Genomic DNA, 27,712 nt, shown 5'->3' with positions numbered 1-27,712 from the left:
GATGTTGTGCCAACCCATATATTGCTTTAATAAAGTATTGAACTCTCCATACCCTGTAACCTTCCACTTTTCCTCCATCCTTGTGTTTGTCTAAGAGTCTCTTAAATGCCCCTAAAATGTTTTAACCTCCACCACCATCTCTGGCAAGGCATTCCAGGTACCCACAACTCTCTGCAAATATATTTAAAAAAAAAACTTGTCCCTGATGTCTCCCCTAAACTTTCCACCCTTCACTTTGTACATATGTCCTCTGGTGTTTGCTATTCCTTCCCTGGGAAACAGGTGGTGGTTGTACTGGTTCTGGTTGAATATCGCTCCCATGCTATCTGTTCTTGGTCTCCGTTCCTATGGAGAGGTTAAACGGAAATTGGAAAAAGAACATTTCATGTTCCACATGCATTGCTTAACCAATGGTATGTACATTAAATTTTCCAAATTAAGGTTACCTACAGCATTTTTATTTTTCCATACACTCACTTATCTATCCAGTTTTTTTCTTCCTTTGTTTAATTTTCCATCCTATCTCCTTCACAATGACCCTCACTCACCAGGTTCCATCTGATTTTCATTTCTTTCCCACCTGATTCCTCCTACTGCTTACCAGCCTCTGTTCCACACTTCCCTCATACTGCTTTAGACATATTGGCTCTCTTTCCTCCCCCTGTCAGTCTTGATGTAGGAATTCTACCTGAACTATCAACGCAAAGGGTCCATTATTGTCACGTAATACTACATTTAGAATGTAACATACATGAAATTCTTTAACTTTTGTCTACCTTAAGGCAGACAGAGTCGTGCACCTTTTGCTTATGCAGATGCTACTTGATATGATGAATTTTTCCTGTATTCTGTTTTAAGTTAAGTAAGCAAGACATATAAACCAAGCAAGGGTGGGCAGGTGGTGGTGTAAAAATGTCCACAAATACCTGCACTCTTCTATCTCGTAATAATGTGATAAATAGCTTGAATATTTTTAGCATATCCAGAAAAGTATGGTTTGCTTTTGATTAATTTATTTTCTTGTCATCCATGGCTCATCCTATCTCCCATAAAAGTTAATGGTTTATTGTATTCCCACTATACCAATCTTTGCACAATGTAAGATTATTCAGAAAACTACCCCCTTCATTATGTGAGGTGGAGTTTAATTCAAATAACTGGGTGAAAAGGGGCTTTCTAGAAGTTCAAATTGACATTCCATTGAAGGAGTGCTGCATGTCGTATATGCTATTGTTTGCATGAGATGTTAAAGATATAATTTTCCCTTTCTGACATATGCCAAGAACAGCTTTGCATTTTATTGTTAATAAGCAGCAGAATTGCTTTGCCCTGATTAAAATTTAGGACAAAGCATTTTTTTTTCATTGAACACTTAAAATTATCTGGTTGTTGATATTGTTGTTTACAAGATCTTCCTGTGTAGTTTTTCTTGTCTTACAGTTGTTAAGTTTTAAATTAAATTTAAATCTAATTGGTCTGGCTAATTTCTAACCACAGGCAATCTGGACTAATTGATCCTCTGTGTGCAGCTTCGCTAATGTTTGGAAGAACTACAGTTCAATTAATATTTTCCTAGGCAATTTTTTTCTATTCATTGGAATCTTGGAGTAAGGTGTGCACTTTCAAAGTGCCAGTGTAGTGCAGGTTTTAACCTTAAATATATTTAATAAGTAATTATTGCTGCTCTTTTAAGAACTATTAAAAATAAATAGTGATTTATTAATCTATAATGTTTATTTAAGATTTTTCTAAAAATGGGGACACAGAAAAATCAACTGCTTCAAATTCGCCAAGTCTTTGAAATGGCCCAGAAAGAACATCAAAATCTGGCAAAGCTGGTGACAAATCTTAAGCAAATGTATAATCAGGTAAAATGAATGCAGATTTTTCTGGCGGATATTGCTTTAACTTATTGTATAAATTACTGAATATGTTGTATTTTGAAATTGATTTGAACACGTGGGCTTCAGTGGTTTAAAATTTTGTGTGTTAATTTTCATGCAAATCATAAATCGTAAGGGCCTCCATTTCCATTCATTATTTGCCTTTGTACTGGTATCTATTTTCTAATTTGTACTTGATATTTTCCAACTTCAATCCATCCTGATTTTTTAAATCTTGAAGCCTGAAATTTTGATCAAACTTTTGTCAAGTCTAGTTTTTTTTTTCAAGTTTTATCAGCACATAATTTTGGTTCCATTAATATCTTTTATTCTTGCTGGTCGTGATTTATTACTGTCCTAAGACCGAGTTATTTTACTTTTCTCTTGTGCATTAGTTGTGTACATGTCTCACGTTTTCTTAGCTAACCTGCTCACTTTCTCTTGTAATTGAGCTTTATTTTAGTAATTTTGGTGACACGTCCTCCCTTGTGCTTTCTCTCCTTACAAGATTTATAATTTTTTTCTGAAGGGTTTGATCAGCTTTTTGATGGATACATTTTGTTTACAAAATAATTGTTATTGGTGATCATGTATAACCTTCTATTTGTCTTTTGCATCTTTATCTTTGCTATATAAAGTACACTGTTTGACCTGCTGAGTTTCCCAGTATCGTGTTTTTACTCTGAATTCATAGGGATACAAGTAATATCCTTTTTAGTTTTACTTCCATCTGTCAATTCTCTCATTTAAGATATTGACAAGTTTTGGTACGAGTTTCCATGGTCCAGCAGCACAATAATACATGAATAAAGATAAAATCTGTTTGATTTTTGAGACCTGAAAAGAAAGGCAAATGTGAAGGATTTCAATCACCTTAATATGGCAAATTTACAGACGATCCGGAATTGGTAAAATTAATTCAAGAGACCTTTTCTTTTAAACTTGTAAGGATATTGACAAAAGAATGTTTTGATGATGTTAATCATAATTGAATTAACTTTTGCTTAAAAGGTGAAAGCAAGTAAAATAGAAGACCAATGTAATTTATTAAGAGTTGATTGGAAACAATTACAGCTGCAAAAATATTTTCACTAAAATGATAAGTCTCGAGCTCAAAAAAGACCAAAGGGTAATTTAATTAGGTTGAATGACATAATCAGGGAGTTGTAAAATGAATAGAAGGAATCCTTGGAGGGGACAAGAGACAAATGATGCAGATTTAAAGGTGGGGTGAAAACATTTCACTTGGTATCTTGGGACCTGGAACTCTGACTGAGACAATAGCCTATTGGAAGAAGTTCTAGTATGCACACTTGATGTGTTTCAACCTGCAATTATTCATTCAGAAAGATATAAAGTGAGAAATGGCTAGATACCTCTTCCATGGAATCATGTATCAAGAGGACTTTTACTCTGTTCCAATTTTTGATAATGAAATATTGTAGGATATTTTATGAAATAGGATTAAAGCAAGATTAATTCTGTAATATTTTAATATCCAGAAACTGGTAGATTTGTATTGCTTGGGAGTAGAGACCTTGTTTTGTTTTCCAATTCTTCATATGAAATTTAATAATATATTTTGAAGCTTGTGGGATTCATTTGATAACTTGGCAATTTTAGCAATTTTTATTTAACATGCAGATTATTTGTGATAATTGGGCAAGGTCAGTAGGGATTTTTCCAGGGTTGAATGATATTTCTAATTTCCTTACATTTACTTGTCTGTTTGTATTGTTTTAATTATTAATCATGCAAATGTCTTAAAGTTGCAGGATGATGCTAAAAGTTCTTTTCATGAAGAATTTATCAATTTGCTGAAATATCCCATGACCATTTATAAGCGGGAACCAGCAGTAGAAAGAGTGATAGAGTTCATTGCAAAGTTTGCAACTTCATTTGAACAACCGGAGGATGATGAAGAAAGTGATGAGGATGAAAACTCTTTCATGCTGTTCCTCTTTCATTTTCTGCTTAAGGTGCAGTATTATTCTTAAAGTTGCATTTAAAGATATACAAGGACATGGATTTTCATTGTGTTTCATTTAATTAAAACAATTATTCATGGGTTTCTTATAGGTCATTTATCTATTCTGATTTCTTTTTTTAAGAGATCTTGTCATCCTCATAATGTAAATTGGTCTTTCATTCTTTTTCAAATGTTATTACTTAAGACCACTTTATTTATTTAACAAAAGAATAATATTTTGTGATAGATTAAGATTTCAGATTTATTATCTGAGTACGTACATGACATCACATTTCACCCTGAGATTCTTTTCCCTGTGGGCAAGGCAAAATTACTACTTTTCGGTAGTACAAGGAAATAACTACATAATGTATACATGTGAATAAAAAAAGAACTGTAAAAAATAACGAATGTAAACAAATTGTGCAATACAGAGAAAGTTTAAAAAAAAACTCTATAAAGTGCACAAGTGAGAGTCCATAAATGAGTCCCTGATTGAGTTTGTTGTTGAGGAGTCTGATGGTGGAGGGGTAGCAGCTGTTCTTGAACCTGGTGGTGTGAATCTTGTGGCACCTATACCTATTTCTTGATGGCAGCTATGTTGTATGGATCCTTGATAATTGCTGCTGCTCTTTGATGGCAGTGTTCCCTGAAAATCTTCTGGATAATGGGGAGGGTTTTGCCTGTGATGTCCTGGGCTGTGTCCACTACCTTTTGGAAGGCTTTATGCTCAGTGGGATTGGTATCACCATTCCAGACCATGATGCAGCCGATTAGCAGACTTTCCACCACGCATCTGTAAGTTTCTGGTGTCAAACCAAACCTCCGCAGATTCCTGAGGAAGTAGAGAGACTGATGTGCTTTCTTCACTATGCTCTGATATAGTGACTCCCAAGTACTAAAATTTGCTTACCCTCTCCACCTCTGATCCCCCAATGACCACTTGATCATATTCTTCTGGTTTTCTCTTCTTGAAGTCAACAATCAGCTCCTTGGTTTTGGTGACATTGAGTGCGAGGTGCACCATGCAGTCAACTTTTCAATCTCCCTCCAGTATGCTGACTCATCAATCTTTTTATATTGTCAGCGAATTTGTAGATGGTTTGTTGTCGTAATGAACCACACAGTTTTAGGTGTAAAATGAATAGAACAGCGGGCTAAGAACACAGCCCTGTGTTGTTCTGGTAGAAATAGAGATTGTGGAGGAGATGTTCTTGCCAATCCTCACTGATTGTGGTTTATAATTGAGGAAATCCAGGATCTAATTGTACCGTGGGGTGTTGAGTCCCAAGTCTTAGAGTTTGCTGATCACTTTTGAGGGGATGCTTGTGTTAAATGCTGAACAGTAGTTGATAAAGTGCATCCTGATGTATGCATCTTTGCTGTCCAGGCATTTCAGGGCTTTGTGTAGAGCCAGTGATATACTTGCATGTTAAGATTCCCCATGGCGACCATAACATTTCCCTTTTGGCATGCCTTTTCTATTTGCTGTTGTAATTTGTTGAACACATTCTGGCCACTGTTTGGAGGTCTATATAACTGCCAACAGTGTCTTAACCTTGCCATTTCTTAACTCAACCCACATGATTCTATATCTTCTGATCCTATGTTACCTCTTATGTTATTCTTTACCAGCAGAGTCACACTACCCCCTCTGTATCCCTGCCTATCTTTTCAATACTCTGTATCGTTGGCTGGATAATCAGCTCCCAATGACAACCATCCTTTTTAGCCACAGCTGCATGATGGCCACAGCATCATATTTGCGAATCTATAGTTGTACTACAAGGTCATCCACTTTATTTCTTATGCTGCATGCATTTTAATATAAGCACTTTATTTTAAATTTTAATTTGTACATAGAGCACGGAAACAGGCCTTTTCGGCCCATGAGTCTGTGCCACTCAATTTATCTTCACCCCTGGTATGTTTCAAACCTTGGGAGGAAACCGGAGGCCCTGGGGAAAACCCATGCAGTCACAGGGAGAACGTATAAGCTCCTTACAGACAGTACGGGATTTCAACCCCGGTCCCAATTGGTGCCGGTGTTGCACGAACTCCTACGCCCACTGTGCTGCCAAAATCTGTTAAATTCACTTTGCCCTGAATGTGTTGCTTTTTTGACTCAGTATCCTTGTTCTCTAAGGCTGCAATTCTGTCCTATCTGCCTGTCCTTCCACACAAACTCCATACCCCAGCTGTCCCTACTTTTGTACTAACCACCTATACCTCTGCCTCTTCCCTTTGGTTCCCACCCCCATGAGAATCTAGTTTAACCCCCCCTAACCCAACAGTATTAAGGTGCCTTACTATTGTTAAGAGCCCAAAGGACCCCAAAACCCAGCAGCAATAGTCATTCACCAAGGCAAGTGGTTTTTAAAACAAAAGTTATTTTTAATCAACTTTAAACATGAAAACAGAATCAAACTTTAACTTATCTCTATAGTTAACTAACCCAAATTAACCCCCTTCTAATTCTAAGCTCATGTGTGTGTAAATTTAAGAAAAGTTCTTTGGTTCACAGTTCAATCTCATTTCTCATTCCTCCCAAGTTCTCTGGATGCAGGCAATTCTTATACGGTGCGCAGAATTAACATGTATAAAATTCACCAGGCTTTGGTGTTCGAAAGATAAATGTTTACCGCTCAGGAAGGTTCTTGCAGGGTTTGCAGAGAGAGATTTGTTGTTCCAGGATTTCCACAACTGAGGTACCACCATTAGTCACCTCAATGTCTTGCTGATGAAACTTGCCCCATCAGGGTTTTCCAGATGGTAACCTCTTTCTTCAGGCTACCACAGAGTTCCTTTCTGTTCCAATTATTCCAAGAGAAACATCAGACAGATAACACTTCCAGCCATCCACTGCTCTGGAACTTTGTTTCCAACCAGCTCTTCCTGGCTTGCACTGGTTAGTCTCTTTTCATGTCACATACACTAGCTGAGAGAGCTTATTAACCTCTCTCTCTCTCTCTCTCTCTCTCTCTCTCTCTCTCTCTCTCTCTCTCTCACCCCAACTGAGACTGCCAGAAAGCCCATGTGACTCTCTCACTTTGCAAAACCCCCACCTTCTTCAGCAACAGGAGTTCTTCTCCTTGGTCAAGATGTTGTCTTAGATAAACAAAACCCAGGAGTGACCTTTCTGTGAGCACTTTGCAGAAAGGTACTTATAGTCAGTTTTTCCCCTCCAAAACAATGGTCTTTCATTTCATGACGTCAGTTCAATTAGCACCTACTTGCTTAGCATTCTCCTCTGCAATGTTACTGAATATGAATTCTTCAGTCTTTCAAATAAGATCAGTTTTAAAATGTGTTTATGTATGGAACATAAACACTAATCTTACCAAATTCTCCCAAATATTTATAATTCATTACACTATCTCCAGCTCAGTGCTTCTGAAGCAGAATGAGGGATTTGAATTCCACAGATGGCTAGCTTTTTAGTTTTGCTTACATTGATGGAGAAATTCTGGCAACAATCCACTAGATCCCAATCACACCCATTGATGTACAAAGATCTAGTGGGGGACTGAGTATGTAGTTTTTTGGGGTTCCAGTATTGATGGTGATCATGGAGGAGGTGATGACCTTGGCAACACCTGCCCTTTTACCAATTTGTGTCCCTGGGAAAATGGGAAAAACAGTTGAAGCAGAAATTCACTTGTGCTCTTTCCAAACAGGTATGTTCCATTTGATGTTCATAATGTGGTCTCCTCTACTCGGGAGAAACTAAATATTGATGAGGTGATTGGCAGAATACTGCACTGGTGATGCTGAGTTTCTATTTGTCTCCTATTTTAATTCTCTGCTCCACTCCCAATCTGAGTTTTCTGTTTTTAGTCTCCTCTCATTGGTCCAAAAATACCTTACAAAAACTCAAAGGACTCTGCCTGGTTATGTTTAAGTCCTTGGTACTTGATATTGAATTCAGCTGATCACATAAATTTCACTTCATAATTGTGCTGCACCTTCAACTTTCAATTTGGTTTTTTGAAACTGAAGATTTTAAAGTAATTATTTCTGACAGATATAGTTTGTATCACGTCATGGATATTTTCTGTTTTCTCTGACTGTCCTCCTCTCTGAAACTTAACATGATATTTTTTTCACATTTTATGAAGGATCCTTGATCCAAAAAGTCAACTCCTTTCTCTCTCCCCTGATGTTGCATGATCTGTCGAGTGCTTCCAGCATTTTGTATTTTTTTTAATGATGTTTGACTGTGGTTGGTCATCTTCGTTAACTTTTTCCCAACAGTCTCATGGTTCCTGTAGCCATTCTGTTCGATTTCGTGCCTGTCAGCTTATGAACAGACTTCTTGGCAGTATGTCAGAAAATGCACAGATTGATGATGAACTCTATGATCATATACATGAAGCTATGATGGTGAGGTTAAAAGACAAGTTTCCAAATGTGCGAATTCAGGCTGTACTTGCCTTGGCCAGGCTTCAGGATCCTACTGATGAAAAATGTCCAATAATTGATGGCAAGTATTCAAATATACAATTTATGTGAATATTTGTTTTTGTAAATTAATTTTTAAATTCTAAAACTATGCCATTGGGTAAATTGAATAGCCAGGCAGTTGTATTTATATTCAGATTTTGAATTTACAAATAACTTTTTATTTAATGATATTTAAGGAGGTGGCTTTTATTTTCTGAAAATTATGAAATTCCTGTTTACACTTTAGAATAATAGTTTAATAAAAAAAATGCAATCATAAATAAATGATCTGTTTTGACCATTGTGCAAAAAGTTAAATATGCAACTTATTAATGTTGTTTGAAACTTGCATTTACACATGCCTTTAAAGAAAGCAAATTAGAAATTCTATAGTATAGTGCAACTATTTTGAGTGGAAAAGCAATAGAACTGTATTAAAAACCTGATCTTGTATTTGTTCACACAAAACACACTTTTGCATGTGGTGTCATGATTCTCCTTAAATGTACCACATTTGCACAATTCCTGCTGGGTACATTAATTAACATGCAATTCACAAATTATGACACTTTTCCAATTTTTCATTGGAAGAGCCTCATGAGTGATTGCAGACCATTGCATGAGTGAGTTTGCATTACTCAAAGCTTCTTTCTGCACAAACCCTAGTCATTAGAAATAGGAGACATAGCCTCAAGATTTGTGGGAGTCGATTTAAGACAGATAATGGGGAACTGCTACTCCCAGAGAGTAGTGTATCTGTGGAACTCTCTGCCCAAGTAAACAGAAGGGGTTGCATCATTGAATGCAGTTAAGACACAGATGTTTGAAGAAAAAGGGAATTGAGGGTTACAGAGAACAGGAATGCAAGTGGATCTGAGATCATAACCAGATTAGCCATCATCTTATTGAATGGTGGAGAAGGCTCGACGGCCAGATTGCCTACTCCTGTTCTTTTTTCTTATGTTAATTAATCCATCAGGGATGGTCCGTAGTTCATTTTGCTTCAACCTAATTTTCTCGGAGGAGTCACGTGATGGAGTAGTGGGCAGTAGGAGAATACCAGCCCTCTCCAGAAAAGAAGAAAAAAAGTGAAGAAAAAGCAAAGCCCCAGATACACAAAACACAACAAATAAAAGATAAAGGTGTGGAGAAAATGGCACCTAAGAAAGAAAACCAAAAACAATGGGGAAAAAAGAAGGAAAGACACCGGAGAGAAAGGTGAAGGCCTTACCTGCACGAAAAAGCAGGGACCCGCCGTGGAAAGAGGAGCCTGCTCCCCGAGGTTAGTGGAGACCCCGCAGGGTAGCGACCCATCGATCGTGGGACTGCAAAAATGGCTCACTGAGCCAAACAGAGGTGCGCGATGTGCGCGACAAGGAGAACACTGATAAGAGGGGGGACCAGCTGAGAGATGCCCGACGGGAGGGGGACCAGCTGAGAGATGCCCGACGGGAGGGGGACCAGCTGAGAGATGCCCGACGGGAGGGGGACCAGCTGAGAGATGCCCGACGGGAGGGGGACCAGCTGAGAGATGCCCAACAGCAGGGCTCCCAGCTGGAAGATAAAGAAAGCAACGGGAAAGGGAGGGGTGAGAAAGAAAAAAAGGAAGCAAGAGACACAACAGATAACCAGCCCAGAAGAAGAGGACCAACATCAAGAAACCATGAAAAAAAAACCGAACAAACTGAGACAAGCAGCTCAACAAGAAAGTCAGAAGAGACACAGATACAAGGAAGAAAAATAGAAGACACAAACCCAAGAGCAGAATCAGAAGACGAAGAAGAAGAACAGCAAGCTCTGCACAGAGGAATAGGAGGTAAAATGAATGGACAGTACATAGATAAAAATTCTTTTTCAAGAACAAATGAAAGCATTAAAAAAAATAGTTGACACTAGAATTTAGTGAAATGAAAAGAAAAATGAAAAGTACAGAAGAAAAAGTGAGTAGAATAGAGCTGGTCATAACAGATGTAGGGAAAGGATTAGAAAATGTGGAAGAACGTGTAATGGCGGTAGAAATGGAAGTGAACGACTTAAAAAAAAAATTGGAAGAAAGTGACAAAAAAGTTGAAGAAACAGGAGTTGTTAGCTCAGAAGATGGATATAATGGAAAACTATAGTAGGCGAAACAATAGTCCTTACTGTACAGTAAGGACGGGTTACACTTAAATCCCAGGGGGACCAGAATCCTGGCAGAGGTATTTGCTAGGGCTACTCAGGATCCTTTAAACTAGAATGGTTGGGGGGAGGGAACAAAATAGTACAGAGCAGTAAGGAAAAGGTTAGAATGCAAACAAAGAAAGTTTGTAGTAAGTATTTGAATATGGATGGGCAGGTGATAGAGAAGGGAAATGCTCTGGAAGAAGATGAAGGGCAATTGGCAGGAAAAGTAAATAATGTTGTTATTAAAGATGAGGGAAAACAGGGATTAAAAATTGGGAAATCTCTCAAATTCATATATTTTAATGCCAGGAGTATTGTAAAAAAGGTGGATGAGCTGAAGGTGTGGATTGATACTTGGAAGTATGATGTGGTAGCGATTAGTGAGACATGGTTGCAGGAGGGATGTGATTGGTAGCTGAATATCCCTGGGTTTCGTTGTTTTAGGTGTGATAGAGTCGGAGGGGCAAGAGGAGGTGGGGTTGCATTGCATTGCTTGTCAGGGAAAATATTACAGCAGTGCCTAGGAAGGATAGATTAGAGGGCACATCCACGGAGGCTATTTGGGTGGAACTGAGGAGTAGGAAAGGAGAGGTTACACTTGTAGGGGTGTATTATAGACCACCCGGAGGGGACCGAGACCTAGAGGAGCAAATCTGTAGGGAGATAGTAGATATTTGTGATAAGCACAGGGTTGTAATTATGGGAGTTTTTAATTTTCCACATATAGATTGGGAAACACATTCTGTGAAAGGACTGGATGGGTTAGAGTTTGTGAAATGTGTGCAAGATAGTTTTTTACAACAATATGTAGAGGTGCCGACCAGAGAAGGAGCAGTGTTAGATCTACTGTTGGCAAATGGGATGGGTCAAGTGACGGAGGTTAGTGTTGGCGAGCACTTCGGGTCCAGTGATCATAATCCCATCAGCTTCAATGTCATTATGGAAAAAGAGAAGTCAGGGCCAAGGGTTGAGGTTTTTGATTGGGGAAAAGCTAGATTTGAGGAGATGCGAAAGGACTTGCAGGGTGTGCATTGGGACAATTTGTTTTATGGGCAGGATGTAGTAGAGAGATGGAAGTCTTTTAAAGATCAGATTTTGAGAGTGCAAAAGCTTTATGTTCCTGTTAGGTTAAAAGGAGGGGCAAAAGGTTTGAGAGAGCCGTGGTTTTCAACGAATATTGGAAACTTGGTTCGAAGAAAAAGGGAGGCGTACATTAGATATAAGAAGCATGGAGTTAAGGAGATGTTTGAAAGATACATTGAATGTAAGAGGAATCTTAAGAGAGGAATTAGGAAAGCTAAAAGAAGGTAGGAGGAAACTATGGCAAGCAGGGTGAAAACTAATCCAAAAGAGTTCTACAAATATGTTAATGGTAAGAGGAAAGCTAGAGACAAAATTGGTCCCTTAGAAAATCAGAGCGGAAAACTGTGTGTGGAGCCTAGAGAAATGGGGGAGATATTGAACAGTTTCTTTCCTTCGGTGTTCACTAAGGAGAAGGATATTGGGAGATGTGAGATAAAAAAAGCAAATTGGGTAAATATGGGGAATATAGAGATTACAAAAGGTGTAGTTTTAAGGCTTTTGAAGAATATAAAGGTGGATAAGTCTCCGGGACCAGACAGGATCTTCCCCAGGACATTGAGAGAAGTGAAGGGGGAAATAGCAGAGGTTCTGGCGGTAATTTTCCAAATGTCATTAGATATGGGGATAGTGCCGGAGGATTGGCGCATTGCGCATGTGGTTCCGTTATTTAAAAAGGGTTCAAGGAGGAAGCCTGGCAACTATCGGCCTGAAAGTTTGACGTCTGTGGTAGGTAAATTAATGGAGAAAATTCTTAGAGATAGTACTTATAAACATCTGGATAGACAGGGTCTGATCAGGAGCACTCAACATGGATTTGTGGGAGGAAGGTCAGGTTTGACCAATCTGATTGAATTTTTTGAAGAGGTGACTAGGAATGTGGATGAGGGTAGCGCAGTGGATGTTGTCTATATGGACTTCAGTAAGGCCTTCGATAAGGTACCACATGGTAGGTTAGTTAAGAAGGTGCAGTCTTTAGATATAAATTTTGAGATAGTCAAATGGATTGAACATTGGCTGAAAGGGAGAGGCCAGAGAGTGGTAGTGGATAATTGTCTGTCAGGTTGGAGGCCGGTGACCAGTGGTGTGCCTCAAGGATCTGTATTGGGCCCATTGTTGTTTTCGTTATATACATTAATGATCTAGATGATGGGGTGGTGAATTGGATTAGTAAATATGCAGACGATACTAAGATAGGTGGAATAGTGGATAATGAAGAAGGTTTTCAAGGATTGCAGAGGGATTTGGGCTGCTTAGAAAAGTGGGCTGAAAAATGGCAGATGGAATTTAATGCTGATAAGTGTGAGGTGCTTCATTTTGGTAAGAAGAATCAGAATAGGACATACGTGGTAAATGGGAGAGCATTGATGAATACAGAAGAGCAGAACGATTTAGGAGTAACGGTACATCGTTCCCTGAAGGTAGAAACTCACGTGAATAGGGTGGTGAAGAAGGCTTTTAGTATGCTGGCCTTTATCAATCATTGCATGGAATATAGGAGTTGGGAGGTGATTTTGAGATTGTATAAGACGTTGGTGCGGCCTAATTTGGAGTTCTGTGTGCAGTTCTGGTCGCCTAATTATAGGAAGGATATAAACAGTGTTGAGAGAGTGCAGAGAAGGTTTACCAGAATGTTACCTGGGTTTAAGCATCTAGAGTATAGGGAGAGATTGGACAGATTAGGTCTTTATTTTTTGGAGCGTAGAAGGTTGAGAGGGGATTTGATAGAAGTATTTAAGATTATGAAAGGGATAGACAGAGTGGATGTGGATAGACTATTTCTGTTAAGAGGAGGAAAGATTAAAACAAGAGGACATGAGTTAAGAATTAAGGGGCAGAGGTTTAGAGGTAACATGAGGGGGAACTTCTTTACTCAGAGAGTGGTAGCCGTGTGGAATGATCTTCCGGGAGAAATAGTGGCGGCGGAGTCAATTGTATTACTTAAGAAAAGGTTGGACAGGTATATGGATGAGAAGAAGATGGAGGATTATGGGCATTGTGCAGGGAGGTGGGACTAGAAAGGGGTGTTTGGTTCAGTGCGGACTAGAAGGGCCTAATGGCCTGTTTCCGTGCTGTAATTGTTATGTTATTATCTTATGTTATATAAAGATAGTGGGCCTTAAGGAAGATGAAGAAGGTAAAGATATGAAAGAATTTATAAAAGAATGGATCCCAAAAGTCCTGGGAATGCCAGAAATGCAGCAAGGAATGGAAATAGAAACCAAGCCCCGAAACCACAGTCACAACAGAAACCAAGATCAGTTTTAGTAAAATTTCTGAGATACACGACAAGAGAAAATATATTGGAGAAGGCAATGAATAAAATTAGAGAAGACAAAAAACCACTGGAATACAAAGGTCAAAGAATTATTTTCTACCCAGACATAAGTTTTGAGCTCCTAAAGAAGAGGAAGGAGTTTAACGCAGCAAAATCAATCCTATGGAAAAAAGGCTATAAATTTATGTTAAGATATCCAGCGGTGCTTAAAATAGTTATCCCGGGGTAGCAAAACAGACTGTTCTCGGATCCGGAGAAAACACGAGAATTTGCAGAATGCCTGCAAGACAGAAAGAGAGATGTAACATGAACTAAGAATGACGACAAACATGTAAAGAAGTAAAAATGATATATAAGTTAGAACTAAAGGAGCGAAGAAACGGGAAGTAAGGGAGAAGGGGGGGGGAGAGGAGGGGTTAAAAAAATAAAGAAAAAAAGAAGTAAAGAGGGGGGAGCTTTGTTGTCATGCGATGATAAAAGTCTTTTCTGGAGGAGGTTGGGTGGGAGAGAACAACAGTCACTGCGAAATCAGTTGACACTTGCAAACGGGTTCACAGTCCGAATGGAGAGGGGAATTGTTGTTGCCCGGCAAGGGACAAGGGGCGACTCAGAGAGGGGGGGGGGGACACTTGGGGTTAAGGGAATTTTAGATGTGGGAGTGGTTGAAGTATTTTATGTTTTAGAAGTGTTGTCATACAGTGCGTTCAAAAAAAAGAAAACTGAGAAATTAAAATGGGGAAAAGGGGAAAGGTGGTGGTGAGGAAGCAGAAATGAGATGTAAACAGAGTATGAGATGGCCATGTTGAACTATATGACTATAAATATTAACAGAATACATAACCAAATCAAAAGGATGAGGCTATTAAATTTACTAAAAAAAATAGATATAACATTCATGCAGGAAACTCATCTAACTGAAGTGGAACACAATAAGTTAAGGAGAGACTAGGTAGGGCACGTAACGGCAGGATCATATAACTCAAAAGCCAGAGGTGTAGCTATATTAATCAAAAAAAATGTACCAATCAAAATAGAGGAGGAAATAATAGATCCAGCAGGGAGGTATGTAATGATAAAATGTCAGATATATTCAGAACTCTGGAATTTGGTCAATATATATGCACCTAATGAAGAGGATCAAAAGTTTATGCAAGATATTTTTTTGAAGATTGTAGATAAGCAAGGGAATATATTGATAGGAGGGGACTTTAACCTTAATTTGGATTCAAAGATGGATAAAACTGGACAAAAGACTAGCAGAAAGAACAAAGTAGCCAAATTAATGGTTAAATCAATGCAGGAAATGCAACTTTTGGATCTATGGAGGAGACAACACCCAAAGGAGAAGGAATACTCATATTATTCGAGTAGACATAAAAGATTCAAGGATTGACCTGTTCCTGTTGTCAGCCCATATCCAAGGGAGAGTTAGGAAAATGGAGTATAAAGCTAGATTGTTATCTGATCACTCACCCCTGTTATTAGCAATAGAAGTGGAGGACATCCCACCAAGAACATATAGATGGAGATTAAACTCCATGCTACTTAAAAGACAGGATTTTAGAGAATTTATTGAGTGCCAAATTAAAATGTACTTTGAAATAAATATGGAATCAGTGAAAGACAAATTTATATTATGGGATGCAATGAAAGCCTTCATCAGAGGGCAGATAATAAGTTATGTAACTAAGATGAAAAATGATTACAGTCGGGAAATAGAACAGCTGGAAAGGGAAATAGTAAGTACAGAAAAAGAACTAGCAACAAGGGAAGATACAACAAAAAGAAGAGAATAGGTGGACAAAAAAAAATACGAAACACAACCAATGTATAAGGTGGAGAAGAACATAATGAAAATAAAACAGAAGTATTATGAGCTAGGAGAAAAAAACCACACAAAATACTAGCTTGGCAGCTTAAAACAGAACAAGCTAAAAAAACGGTATTGGCATCAAGGAAAAAGGACAAACAAATTATATATAACCCAACAGAGATCAATGAAAACTTTAAGGAATTCTACGAGCAATTATACCGAATTGAGAACGAAAGGAAAGAAGACAAAATAGATTAGTTTCGAGCTAAAATTGAACTACCGAAATTGCAATAAGAGGAGCAAAATAAATTGATAAAACCATTCGAAATAGAGGAAATACAAGACATTTTTAAAAAAAAGCTACTGAACAATAAAACGCCTGTGAAGGATGGACTCCCAATAGAATTTTATAAAACATTTAAAGAGTTACTAATTCCTCCTCTCCTGGAAGTAATGAACCAGATAGAAGAAACACAAAACTTGCCAAATTCATGTAAAACAGCAATAATTACAGTAATACCAAAGATGGGGAAAGATCCACTAACACCAGCATCAGATAGACCAATAACTCTACTTAACTCAGATTATAAGATGATAGCAAAACTATTAGCAAACAGATTGGCCGACTGTGTACCAAAAATAGTAAAACTAGATCAAACTAGATTTATTAAGAAAAGACGGACAATGTCTGTAATTTCATTAACTTAATCCATGCAGTACAAGGAAATAAGACGCCAACAGTGGTTGTTGCTTTAGAGGCAGAGAAAGCCTTTGACAGGGTAGAATGGAATTATTTATTCAAAGTATTACAGAGGTTTAACCTACCAGAGAAATATTAATTGGATTAAAGCATTATATAAGGGTCCAATGGCGAAGGTGACAGTAAATGGATATATATCGAACCAATTTAAATTATGCAGGTCAACTAGACAGGGATGTCCGCTATCTTCCTCACTGTTCGCTTTAACAATAGAACCATTGGCAGAACTTATAAGAACAGAAAATAAAATAAAAGAGAAGGAATATAAAATCAGTCTATTTGCAGACGACATCATAATATACTTAACAGAACCAGAATTATCAATAAAAGAATTACATAAGAAATTGAAGGAAATATGGAGAAATATTGGGGTACAAGATCAACGCAAATAAAAGTGAAGCAATGCCAATGAATAATGCGGATTACACAAAGTTTAAAAAAGAATCACCATTTAAATGGCAAACACAAGCAATCCAATACCTAGGTATTAGGCTAGATAATAATCTAGGCCATCTATACAAATTAAATTATCAGCCATTAATGAAGAAATTACAAGATGACTTAGAACATTGGAAAGATTTACCATTAACACTGATAGGAAGGGTAAATTGTATTAAAATGAATATCTTCCCAAGGATACAATACCTATTTCAATCGTTACCAATTCCCTTAACAGAGAAATTCTTCAATGAGCTCAAGAAAATAATAAAGAAATTCTTATGGAAAGGGGGGAAACCGAGGATAGCTCTAGATAAATTAACAGAATGGTACAAACAAGGGGGTTTGCAGCTACCAAACTTTAAAAATTATTATAGAGCAGCACAATTAAGATATCTATCAGATTTTAATCAAACAAGGGAAAAACCAGACTGGACCAGGATAGAGCTAGATAAAATAGAGGAGAAGGTACCAGAACATGTACTTTATAAGTGGGATGAAAATCTGGTGCAATATAGAAGTTCACCAGTACTGCACCATCTGCTCAACATTTGGAAGAAGATTCACGTAGAAAGGAAAAAAAACAAATTAGCAACTACCAAAATTATTATTGATGCAAAATCAACTAATCCCTTTTACAATAGATAACCTTTCCTTTAGAGAATGGGAGAGAAAAGGGATTAAAAGAATAGAAAATTGTTTTTTGGGAAATAATTTATTATCATTGTACAATGTTTGCATACCACCAACTTAAAACCTACTTAAAGGACAAATTATCAGCCATTAATGAAGAAATTACAAGATGACTTAGAACATTGGAAAGATTTACCAATGCGGACTGAGATTACCAGAAGGAAGCAGCTTTGAATATGTGATTACAGACACTATGATAATTTAAATATTTATAACAAACATGTACATCAAGCTGCAAGAGAAAGAAAATTATAGAGCAGCACATAAGCTATAAACCCTAACAAAAGTGGGAACAAGATCTAAACATAAAGATAAAAAATGAAATATGGGAAAAGCTATGCTCCGGAACTATGAGAAATATAATAAACACAAGGTTATGCATGATACAATATAATTGGTTACACAGGCTATATATCACACCCGAAAAGTTAAATAAATGGGACCCAACAGTATCAGATAGATGTTTTCGCTGTAAGGAGGAAACGGGAACAACAGTATGTGCAATTTGGGCATGTGAGAAAGTGGAAAAGTTTTGGGAAAATCTAAATCAGGTATTAAATAAAATCACAAAAAGCAGCATACCAAAAAATCCAGAGATCTTTCTTCTAAGTAATATAAGAAGTAAAGAATTAGGCCTCAAACTGGATGAAGCGCAAAAAAGATTTATTATGATAGCCTTAGCTGTAGCCAAAAAATGTATTATGTCAACTTGGAAATCAGAAGAGAGCCTGAGAGTACAGCAATGGTACATGGAAATTAATAAATGTATTCCATTGGGAAAAAAAATAACATAATTAAAAAAATAAAGTCACATTATTTGAACAAATTTGGGAACCGTACATGGAACACAACAGAGAGGGTCTAACGTGGACCTCCACCCCCTAAAATGATAGAATGAGAAGAATACGAAATGAACTGACCCAGTGTGTAAAAGTAGATGACAAAATTTCTTGTTTATTTTCATTGTGTGATGACATTGTTTAATGGGTTTATTGTATTGTATATGTTGAACGTTGAGTGGGTAGGGAGGGGGGTGGGAAGAAGGGAGTGGGGGGGGGAAAAAGGGGAGAAAATGACACTGTATATTCAAGAGGGAAATGTTTGTGTGTATTTTGATTAATATGGTTCATAGTGTGAAAAATAAAAAAAAAATTAAAAATACCTAATTTTCTCTTGGGTGGAAATTGTCATTTATTTGTTGAGAGTGCCTTCTAATGGCTGATGTTCATATACAACCATGACATTGTAAGGAAAAATTTCTCCAATAGTTCAGCTAACGCTTGGAAATGTTGCTTAAGACCCATGATGAAAGATTGCAGAGGCATTGTTGATTACTTTCTGCCAACCAGGCAGTTGCTGGTAATTAATCCTTGAAATAACTGATCCTGATGTGCACAATGCTTTGCATTTCATGCACATTAGAATATTACTCTCTGGAAGATTGAAACAAGACTGTTTTGGACACTCTGTGCAAACGTGTTGAATGCCATTTTTCACCATCTTAAGACTTTCTGAGTAACTCTTACTAAAATTAGTGCCTTGTACAGGAACTGTTTGTTCTTGAACCAGATAAACATACATCTTGTCTGTTGAAATGAGATTTAATGAAAAATTTGAGGTTTTTGTTCTTTAACTTGTAATACATTATTTGCATGCAATTTATTTTAGCATACTTGTACTTGATTGAATGTGACACAAATCCAGAGGTGAGACGGGCAGTATTGTCCTGCATAGCACCATCAGCCAAAACTCTTCCTAAAATCATTAGGCGTACTATGGACATTAAAGATTATGTAAGAAAAAAAGCCTATGAGGTGAGCAATTGTTTTTCTGTACATAAATGTTGATGAATGATATTTGCTGTGCCATGTCCTTTCTGCCACCAAATTCAATATTGATAGTGAATATTCATTGAGAGACATGCCATAAAGTGGGGGAGAAGGAGAATCATAGAAAGTTGAGTGAATATGGTGAAGATGATCTGGGGTACAAATGTGTTAGTGGTATTTTGAGCAGGGTGGAAAGAATTTGGGAGATATGGGGAGAGTAAATGGGTCGTGTTGCTAAGAAAGAATGTTTAAGGTGAACTTAAGTTGAATAAGGTAGATGTTGTGGTAGTGACCAAGTAAAATAGAGCTTCCTTTTAAAAAAAATCACAAAAGTAGGTCTCAGTCCTTAAATTCTCAAAGACCTCTGCCAGCTGTGGGCCTTGAATTTGTAGCACTACTTTATGCAAGTGATCTCAGTTGTAAATTTATGCCATTGTGCATGCCTAGGAATGCCTTAATATAACTAGACCTATATAGACTTGTATCTCAAATACATATTATTTCCTTTGCCTAAGATTTTTGAAACCAGTTTCTTTCACAAAAATTTGATTTGCTCTTTTTAAAAAAAATTATCTGTAAAAACTATTTTTATAGTTTAAATTCAACAGCAAAACAGATTTTCATGTGATTGATTGTTAATATTATCATTGACTTTTCAATGCTTATCGTTAAAAGCTAAACTTCAAAGATTCAACCATATCATTAATTGTGTTTTTAGGTATTAGCAGAAAAAATACATATAAAAGCATTCTCCATTGCCCAGAGAGTAAAACTTCTTAAGCAAGGCTTGAATGACCAATCAGGTAAAGTATTTGCATATGTCCTAGCTAATAATAGTTGTTACAAAACCTGTGGTAATTTGAGCACGATTGCTTCATGTACATACATGAGTCTAGACCTTCATATTAGTCAATCACAGCAAACAAATTTGCATTTATCATAGCATTTATCTGAAATGTGGTTGTCTTGAAATCAATGGAAAGAAATCTTGTAAATTACTGTTATACCATCCATTTAGTACTTCTAGATTGAGATAATGTTTTAAACAACTAGCTTCAATGATGTACTAAAAGATGCTTGCAACTCAAAGTCTAAAAAAAAATGGACGTTTCTTATCCAATGGGGCCAATATTCCATCATCTTGAATTAATCTAAGTTTTACTATTTTCCTCCATCACATGTTTTATCTTTTTAATGCATTTAGGATTGTGTACTAAATGGAGGGTACTAAATAGACTATAGGAAATTGTAATGATAAAGAAATGTGTTATTGTCATGTGTCAAGTACTGTTTAGAGTAATCAAAATGTAACATTTCTGGCAAAGAATGAAACAAGACAATTATGTAACCTAAAAGTGGTGCAATGTTTGAGAGGTAGAATACAATTTAATGTACAGATGAAAGGGCCACACTGAAACATAATGTTTGGTCAGGTAAAATTAAGGGAAAAATCATTTAAACATACAGCATGGTAACAGGCCATTTCAGCCCACATACATCCCCCAGTATGTTTAGAACAGTGGGAGAAAACTGGAGCCCCCTGGGGAAACCCACACAGAACTTACAAAGTTCTTACAGACAGTGCGGGATTTGAACCCAGGTCCCGATAACTGTAATGGGGTTTTGCTAACCGCTATGCCAACCATGCTGCCCTAATATAGTAGGAGAATCAATATCAGAAAATATTTTAAATAGAAGATAGGAATAGATATCTAGAATCATTCATTGGCACTGCACAGGCACTTCTTTGTGATGGGTCAAAGGGAATGAAAAGCATAAGGAAGCATAAATAGTGCTTAAAAGTTAGAGGTGAGATTTGAACAAAATGTAGCTGAAGGGATAAATGAAATGACAAGTAATGGAGTCGAGGTAGACTAAAGTATAGTACCAATCAACATTTATTTTCAGGAGTCTATGATGTGAAATGATAGGGGGATTTCAAGGACAAGAATTTCGTATTGGAAGCTTTGAGGGAAATTCAGGTTCAGTAAGCCATCAGGTGGGATGCTGAGCTAATTCATGTATGAATAAACTAAATACAAAAAGTATTCTATCATAAAATCAAGACTTCTGGACCATGCCTTTGATCCCCTAATTTCTTCCCATGACAAACTTGAACTTCATTGAAACTTTGCTGCCTTCAAGTAACGTCCACCAAGCTTGCAGCACTAAGTTGGGTTGAAGTAGCATTTGAACATTCTGAGTATATTTTTAAATGTTTATCTGAGGATTGTCCTTCCATTTGTCTGCAACCCACCCACACTGCGTTGTTCTTGAATTCTGACAGCTTACCCAATCCCAATTATGGTTCTTCTGGATCCTCTACTAAACACACCATAAGTTCCAGGTTTCCCTGCTTCCTGTTGAAATGTGGATTGATTATTAATGCCAGAAAAGCTATAAGCATTATGGTATAGTGGTAACCATTTTTTAAATAAAAGTTTTAATAATTATGTCGATCCTTTGGAATTAACCATATTCTGGTTTTTAGCTGCAATTTTGATTTTTGGCCTTGTGTATATGGTATTTTTTTATTGCGTGCTGAAACTTTTCAAGTAATATAGTGATTTTTTTGTTTTTTTTATTTCTAGATGCTATAAAAGAAATAGTAAAGGAAAAGCTGTTGCAGGCTTGGCTTCGCACAATGGACAGCAATGTTTTAGACTTGCTCCATTGTCTTGATGTGGAAAATTGTGTTGATGTGGCTGAGTCTGCCCTCAATGCTTTGTTTGCTCAAAATTCCCTTGAAGATTTGGTTGCTAATTGTCAAAATCTGAATGGGTGCGATCAATATTTTTGCTCTAATTGTTGATGTAAATGGTTTTTTTTATGACAAAAGGCCTAATTTACTAACAATACAAAACGTTATGAGTGTGTACATGGATGTCATCAGTACCCTACTGTGAAATCAGATTGAGAATTCAGAAGAAACTTTTTCTAGAAGATTTGAAATGTGGAACCCATTACCTCTGAAAATAGAAACAAGTAGTACTTAAAGGGGTTGTGGATGAGGGGGTACAGAATAAATGGTTTTGCTAATAAGGGAGGGTGGAGAGGCCTTGAGAGGAGCAGAAATGTGTCATGTATTGTCTGGACTGAATGGCCTCTTTCTTGCTATATTTGCTGTGTAAGAGTATCCCTGATGTGACAAGAGTGATGTTAGTATTTTATAGCATGATAGTCGAGAGTTGCACAATGTGCTGAATATGTGGGAAATGCTTTATAATTTGAATTAATGTTTCAGCATCATGATATGTTTCATTTTTATTTCCATATATTTACCTGGCTTACAATGTTTTCTGGCTTTCAGAAAAATTATACCAGCAGAAGATCTAACTTGTGAAAGTGTTCTTTACTGGAGATGTCTCTGCAACTATTTGAAATCAATGGGAAATAAAGGGGAAGAAGCCTTGGAAAATCTTTTGCCTGAAGCAGCTATTTATGGATCATATCTCTTGAGGTATGCTTATTAAATATCCCATAAAATTTAAATGTTTGTTCTACCCATGGATGCTGTCTGACCTGAATACCTCCAGCAAATGTTTGATAGCTTATAATTAAATATTCCTCTTTTACTGTAATTAAATATTGTTGTTTTGAAAGAAGGTTGTATTGCTGCACTAATTAATTTTTTTGCAGTTCTTTGGCATATCTCATTAATACTGCGGTTTTTCCTCAATATTAAGCTTGTGTGTATTATCTTGCTTATTCACATTTAAAAAAAACTTGCTCAATAGATTTGGTCAAAAGAATATAATGTAAATGGTGAAGAAAATGATTTTTGAGTTTCTTACAAAAAAATTGATGCAGTTAGATCGTGCTTGGTGGCAATGAATCGAGTAAATCGGATATCATTCTTCCTTGGTCACCCTTAACATGTTATCCTGTTACTGTGATTATTGATCAGGGACAATATGAATGTGGTACTGGTTGCTGTCAAATACAAATAAAATATTGTAGCTAATAAAGCAACCATAATTGAAAGGATGGAAGAATTGGATTTTCAGAAACGTTTACAAAAAATTTGGATGGTTTCTTAATACACAAAGGATTGGTAATTTTGTAATTCTGAAAGATTAGAGGGTATAGGCCATGATAAATTGCTTCAGATCATCATGGAAGTAGAATCAGAGGAATGTGCGGGGATGGTGGAGTCGCAACATAGTCATGTCGCAGATAGAGCTGCTTCCTTGCAGTGTCCTGTGATGTCCAATGCTGTCACTGGCCACTCTAAATTGCTGCTAAAGTATGGGTTGATGGTAGAATACGGGAGAAGTTGAAGGGAACATAGAATAGGGAAAATTAATGGTGGAATGGTTGCCTCCAATGTCATAATGAAATGTGGAAATACAGAGTCTGGAGTAAAACACGAAAGTCTGCAGGCACCGTGATTGAAGTAAAAACAGAGTTGGAGAAACTCAGCAGGACAAGCAGTGTACTTTATTTAGCAAAGATAAAGATACAAATGCAATGTTTCAGGCTTGAGGCCTTCATCAGGGTATGGACAAAATGGTGGGCGGGAGGAATAGGGGGAGGAGCACAGTCCCACAGGTGGTAATTGGTGTACAGATACACAATCCTTTATCCTGAACTCTTGGGGTACAGTGAGTTCTGAATTTTGGATTTTGGAAAGCCAAATTTAAGCCCACCTGAATTGTGCTACCATATCCACCCTCACCTGCTTCCAGTCATGCTGCTGCCTCCCTCCCCCCTCGCCCACCCGACTCGCGCTGCCATCTCTCCCCACTTGCCGGATTTTAGATGTCTGGATAAAGGATTGTGTACCTGTATAAGGGAGGGAGGGCTCACTAGCAAGCAAGGGGAGGGAGGATGGCTCTGTGGAGACAGAAGGAGGTGGAGAGCTAGATGAAAGACAGGGATGAAGAAGAGAGAGGAGGAACAGGGAGTAGACTAGCAGAAACAATCCAGCTGGTTTATCAAGTCCACCATAAATTGGAGGAGCAACACCTAATTTTCTGTCTCAGCACTCTTCAGCCGGATGGCATAATGTCGACTTTACAGTTTCTGATAGACTACTCCCCATTCCTCTTCTCTCTTCTTCATTGTGTTTTTTAATACAGTTAGATTGGGATTAAATTGAATTTTGAATGGTCAACCTTAAGGAGCCAAGAAAATTAAGCATTGTTGATTCAGATGGAATTTACTCACTTTTGGCAGCTGTCAGGAATTTCCCTGGTGTTTTTTTTGTGGTAAATTTAAATGACCGTTCAGACATTTGAATTCATTTTGCCTGAATTAAGTTATATAAGTACCAGAAAGCTTCATGGACTTGTTTTGGAATCTATGGTAATTTATTAGTACAGTACAACTCCAATTATCTGAATGGTTGGGACCAGGCCTGTTTTGGATAAACGATATTTTCGGATAACTGGTCATTTTTTAAAAAACAATCCAGTAGCCACAGCAAATCACTTGTAACAGTGTTTAAACAACAACAGGCAACAAGGGAAGGCTTTTAAAACATTACAATAATGTTTAATTCTCACCAAAAAAACAACCTGAACAAAATAAGATAAATCTAACACCAAAATCTTAAAATTCTACTTAGAGATTTTCCCAAAATTCCAAAATTTTTTCAACCTGTGAAGTTGCTTTGGCTCCAAAAAATTTTGGATATCTGAGGATTTTTGATTGTTTTAGATATCATTTATCCAAAATTTTGGATTAGAAATTTTTTGGATAAATGACAATTTTTCTGAAATCCTCAATTATCCAAAAAAACGTTCAGAGACGAACATTTGTCACTTCCAGGTCCAAAAAATTTCTGTTAACAGGATTTCGGATAATCCGATTTTTGGATAATCGGCATTGTAATGTATATGTTTTCAGTCTAATTGATGACGAGTTGTCCTATTATTTCTGGTGGGCTGACTGAGAGTATGGATCTGACGTTGGATGATCGGCATTGTAATGTATATGTTTTCAGTCTAATTGATGACGAGTTGTCCTATTATTTCTGGTGGGCTGACTGAGAGTATGGATCTGACGTTGAAATGTTGAAATAAAGTCTGTTCTTTTGTTTGAGTCAGGCCCACTTGTAGCAAAATAAAATGTAGACAATATACATTATTGTTAAGGAAATAATAAAGCTGGAGAAGTGCCAGCTATCCAAACTTCTGAAAGTGTTTTGTTTCCAGACAACTTGATTTTGGACATTAAACTTGTAGAGAGTGATTTTGGCAGCATGGTACTAAAATTAGGTTATTGTTGTGCTAGGGATTCGCTTCTGGAGAGGAGATTGTATATTAGACAGATATTTATTAATGAGACTTTATTTCCATATGCAAGTACAACGTACAAATTCTTCTTGCCTTCTGCAGCTATGCAAGTACATAAAATGCATGAATAAATGATATGTATAAATTGCTTACCACATAATAATAATAAAAAAAGAAAGGATAGATAAATATATACAATTGTAATGCTACAATCATGCAGGCATCTTTGATCCTGGAATAATATTCTGGTTCGGATAGTACAGATAGGTTCAACTGACAGATAGCAATTCTTGAACCAAGGAGTGCTCGACTTTAGGTTTCTGTACTTTCTGCCTGAAGATGGCAGCAAGAATAGTGTGATCCGATTGGTGTGGCTACTTTTTGATGTGGCTACTTTCTTGTCATGCCTCAGGTAGATGTCTTCAATTGATGGGGAATTGGTGCCTATAATGGACCTGACTAGGTTTGCCACTTTCTTCAGCCTTGCATTCCTGGGCACTCAAGTTTCCAAATCAGGCCATGATGCACACAGTTTGTATACTTTCAATACTAGAGCTATAGAAGTTCAATAGAGTATTTGGTGACATGCTGAATCTCTCAAAAATGTTAGAAAGTAGTGACATTGGTGTGTCCTAGGAGATGTATGGGAACTCTGGAACCAGAAGCTATTAACCCACTCTACTGCCATCCCACCAATGAAGATAAATGTATAGTCCATGAGCTCCCCTTCCTAAAACCCACAATAAGTTTCTTGGTCTTACAAATGTTGAAAGTAAGATTGTTGTTCTGGCACTGTGCAACCAGATCCTCAGTCACAATCCCATATTCTGACTCCGCTTTTATTTGGCCAACATTAATGATGTCATCAGTAAATTTATTGTATTGGAGGTGAACTTCGCTATGCAATTGTGGGTTTAGTCAGAACAGAATAAGGAACTAAGCAGCTTTGAAGCCCCCTGTTGTTGTTGGTCAGCGAAGAGATGTTACCAATCTGCAGTGTTTGGGACCTAGTGATGAATTAAAATTTGTGTGGAATGATGCCCAAGTGGTTGGGTGAGTGATTCAGGAAGGACATGTGAATGTGCATGGCACAAAGAGAGTGTTGCACAAGTAAACTGAGTGGTAAGTGACATTCATTGTAGGTTTTCTTTTGGGTATTTTGTTGGGAAATTAAGGAAATAACATTGTTTCTGAGACTTCATCTGGCTGTCATCCACTTTATCAGCACAAATCAATGTACTTGCCTTCACTTCTGGCATCCATTTGCTATGTGCTTGTATCCTCTGACAGACTGGGACATCTGTTGCACTTTGAGAGTTGTACATGTCCCTATGAAAGTCACCATTATCATGTCTTCAGCAGCTGTTAAATTTTCTCTTTCCACATGTATTCCAGAGGTATTTGTCATATGCCGGGTGCTAGCTGTAGCATTCTGTACGGAAATGGAGAATTTGTGTCCATAGACTCCAGAATTTCCTCTAGTGGGGATTATGTTTGTCTGTTGTAGACGACACCTTTGCTTATTCCATTAATACCAAGTGATCAGGCCCTTTTTTGAACTGGTACTTCTACCTTTGCAGGTATTAAGACAAAGCAGGAAATGAAGCTAAAATCTTTAGTTCACACACTGTTATTTATTCATTCTGCTATTAGTTACCTGAAAAACCTTCCTGTTCTGAAAGAATCGTTGAGAGCTGACTTTACACAAGTTGAAGATGTCATGAAGAAAGAATTCATAAGCCAAGAGCTGCTAAGTCTTGTTGGTTGCCTGGATATTTCAGAAGAAGGTGGCAGGTATATTTTGTTAAATTTACCCTGAATTTTCAAATGGTTTGAAGAATAAGTAAATGAATCAAAATTTGAAATGAACTATTTTCATGTATTACAACTTGATATTTTTTGACATTAGCATTAGTTTGAAACAGATACTGTGAAGATATTTCTACACATTCTTAAATTCAGTGGTAGCAAACATTGGGGAATTATATGTTAATCAAATTGCATTGATCAGTTTTTGAAAATATGGAGGAATGAATGATGGTAAAACGTATTTCTCAAGAATAGTCCTCCATTGTACACCATACCCAATTTTCAACATTGTACAGCTGTATAGAATACTAGGAC

The 27,712-nt window shown here is 37.1% G+C and overlaps 1 protein-coding gene across 1 annotated transcript in view; it reads left to right on the top strand.

The window, feature by feature from the left end:
- ncapg (non-SMC condensin I complex, subunit G) overlaps positions 1 to 27,712 on the top strand; it is an 88,025-nt gene that overhangs the window by 6,888 nt on the left and 53,425 nt on the right. The window contains 8 exon segments of the mRNA XM_069925111.1: positions 1,743 to 1,868; positions 3,659 to 3,862; positions 8,107 to 8,335; positions 19,189 to 19,334; positions 20,068 to 20,152; positions 21,941 to 22,130; positions 22,660 to 22,809; positions 27,242 to 27,382. Of these exon segments, the coding sequence (XP_069781212.1) occupies positions 1,755 to 1,868; positions 3,659 to 3,862; positions 8,107 to 8,335; positions 19,189 to 19,334; positions 20,068 to 20,152; positions 21,941 to 22,130; positions 22,660 to 22,809; positions 27,242 to 27,382 (1,259 nt within the window). The 5' untranslated portion in view covers positions 1,743 to 1,754.

This window comes from Narcine bancroftii, chromosome 3 (assembly GCF_036971445.1).
Source record: "Narcine bancroftii isolate sNarBan1 chromosome 3, sNarBan1.hap1, whole genome shotgun sequence".
Taxonomy (NCBI): domain Eukaryota; kingdom Metazoa; phylum Chordata; class Chondrichthyes; order Torpediniformes; family Narcinidae; genus Narcine; species Narcine bancroftii.
The sequence above is the reverse complement of the archived record's forward strand: the minus strand, read 5'-3'. Positions and strand labels throughout refer to the sequence as shown.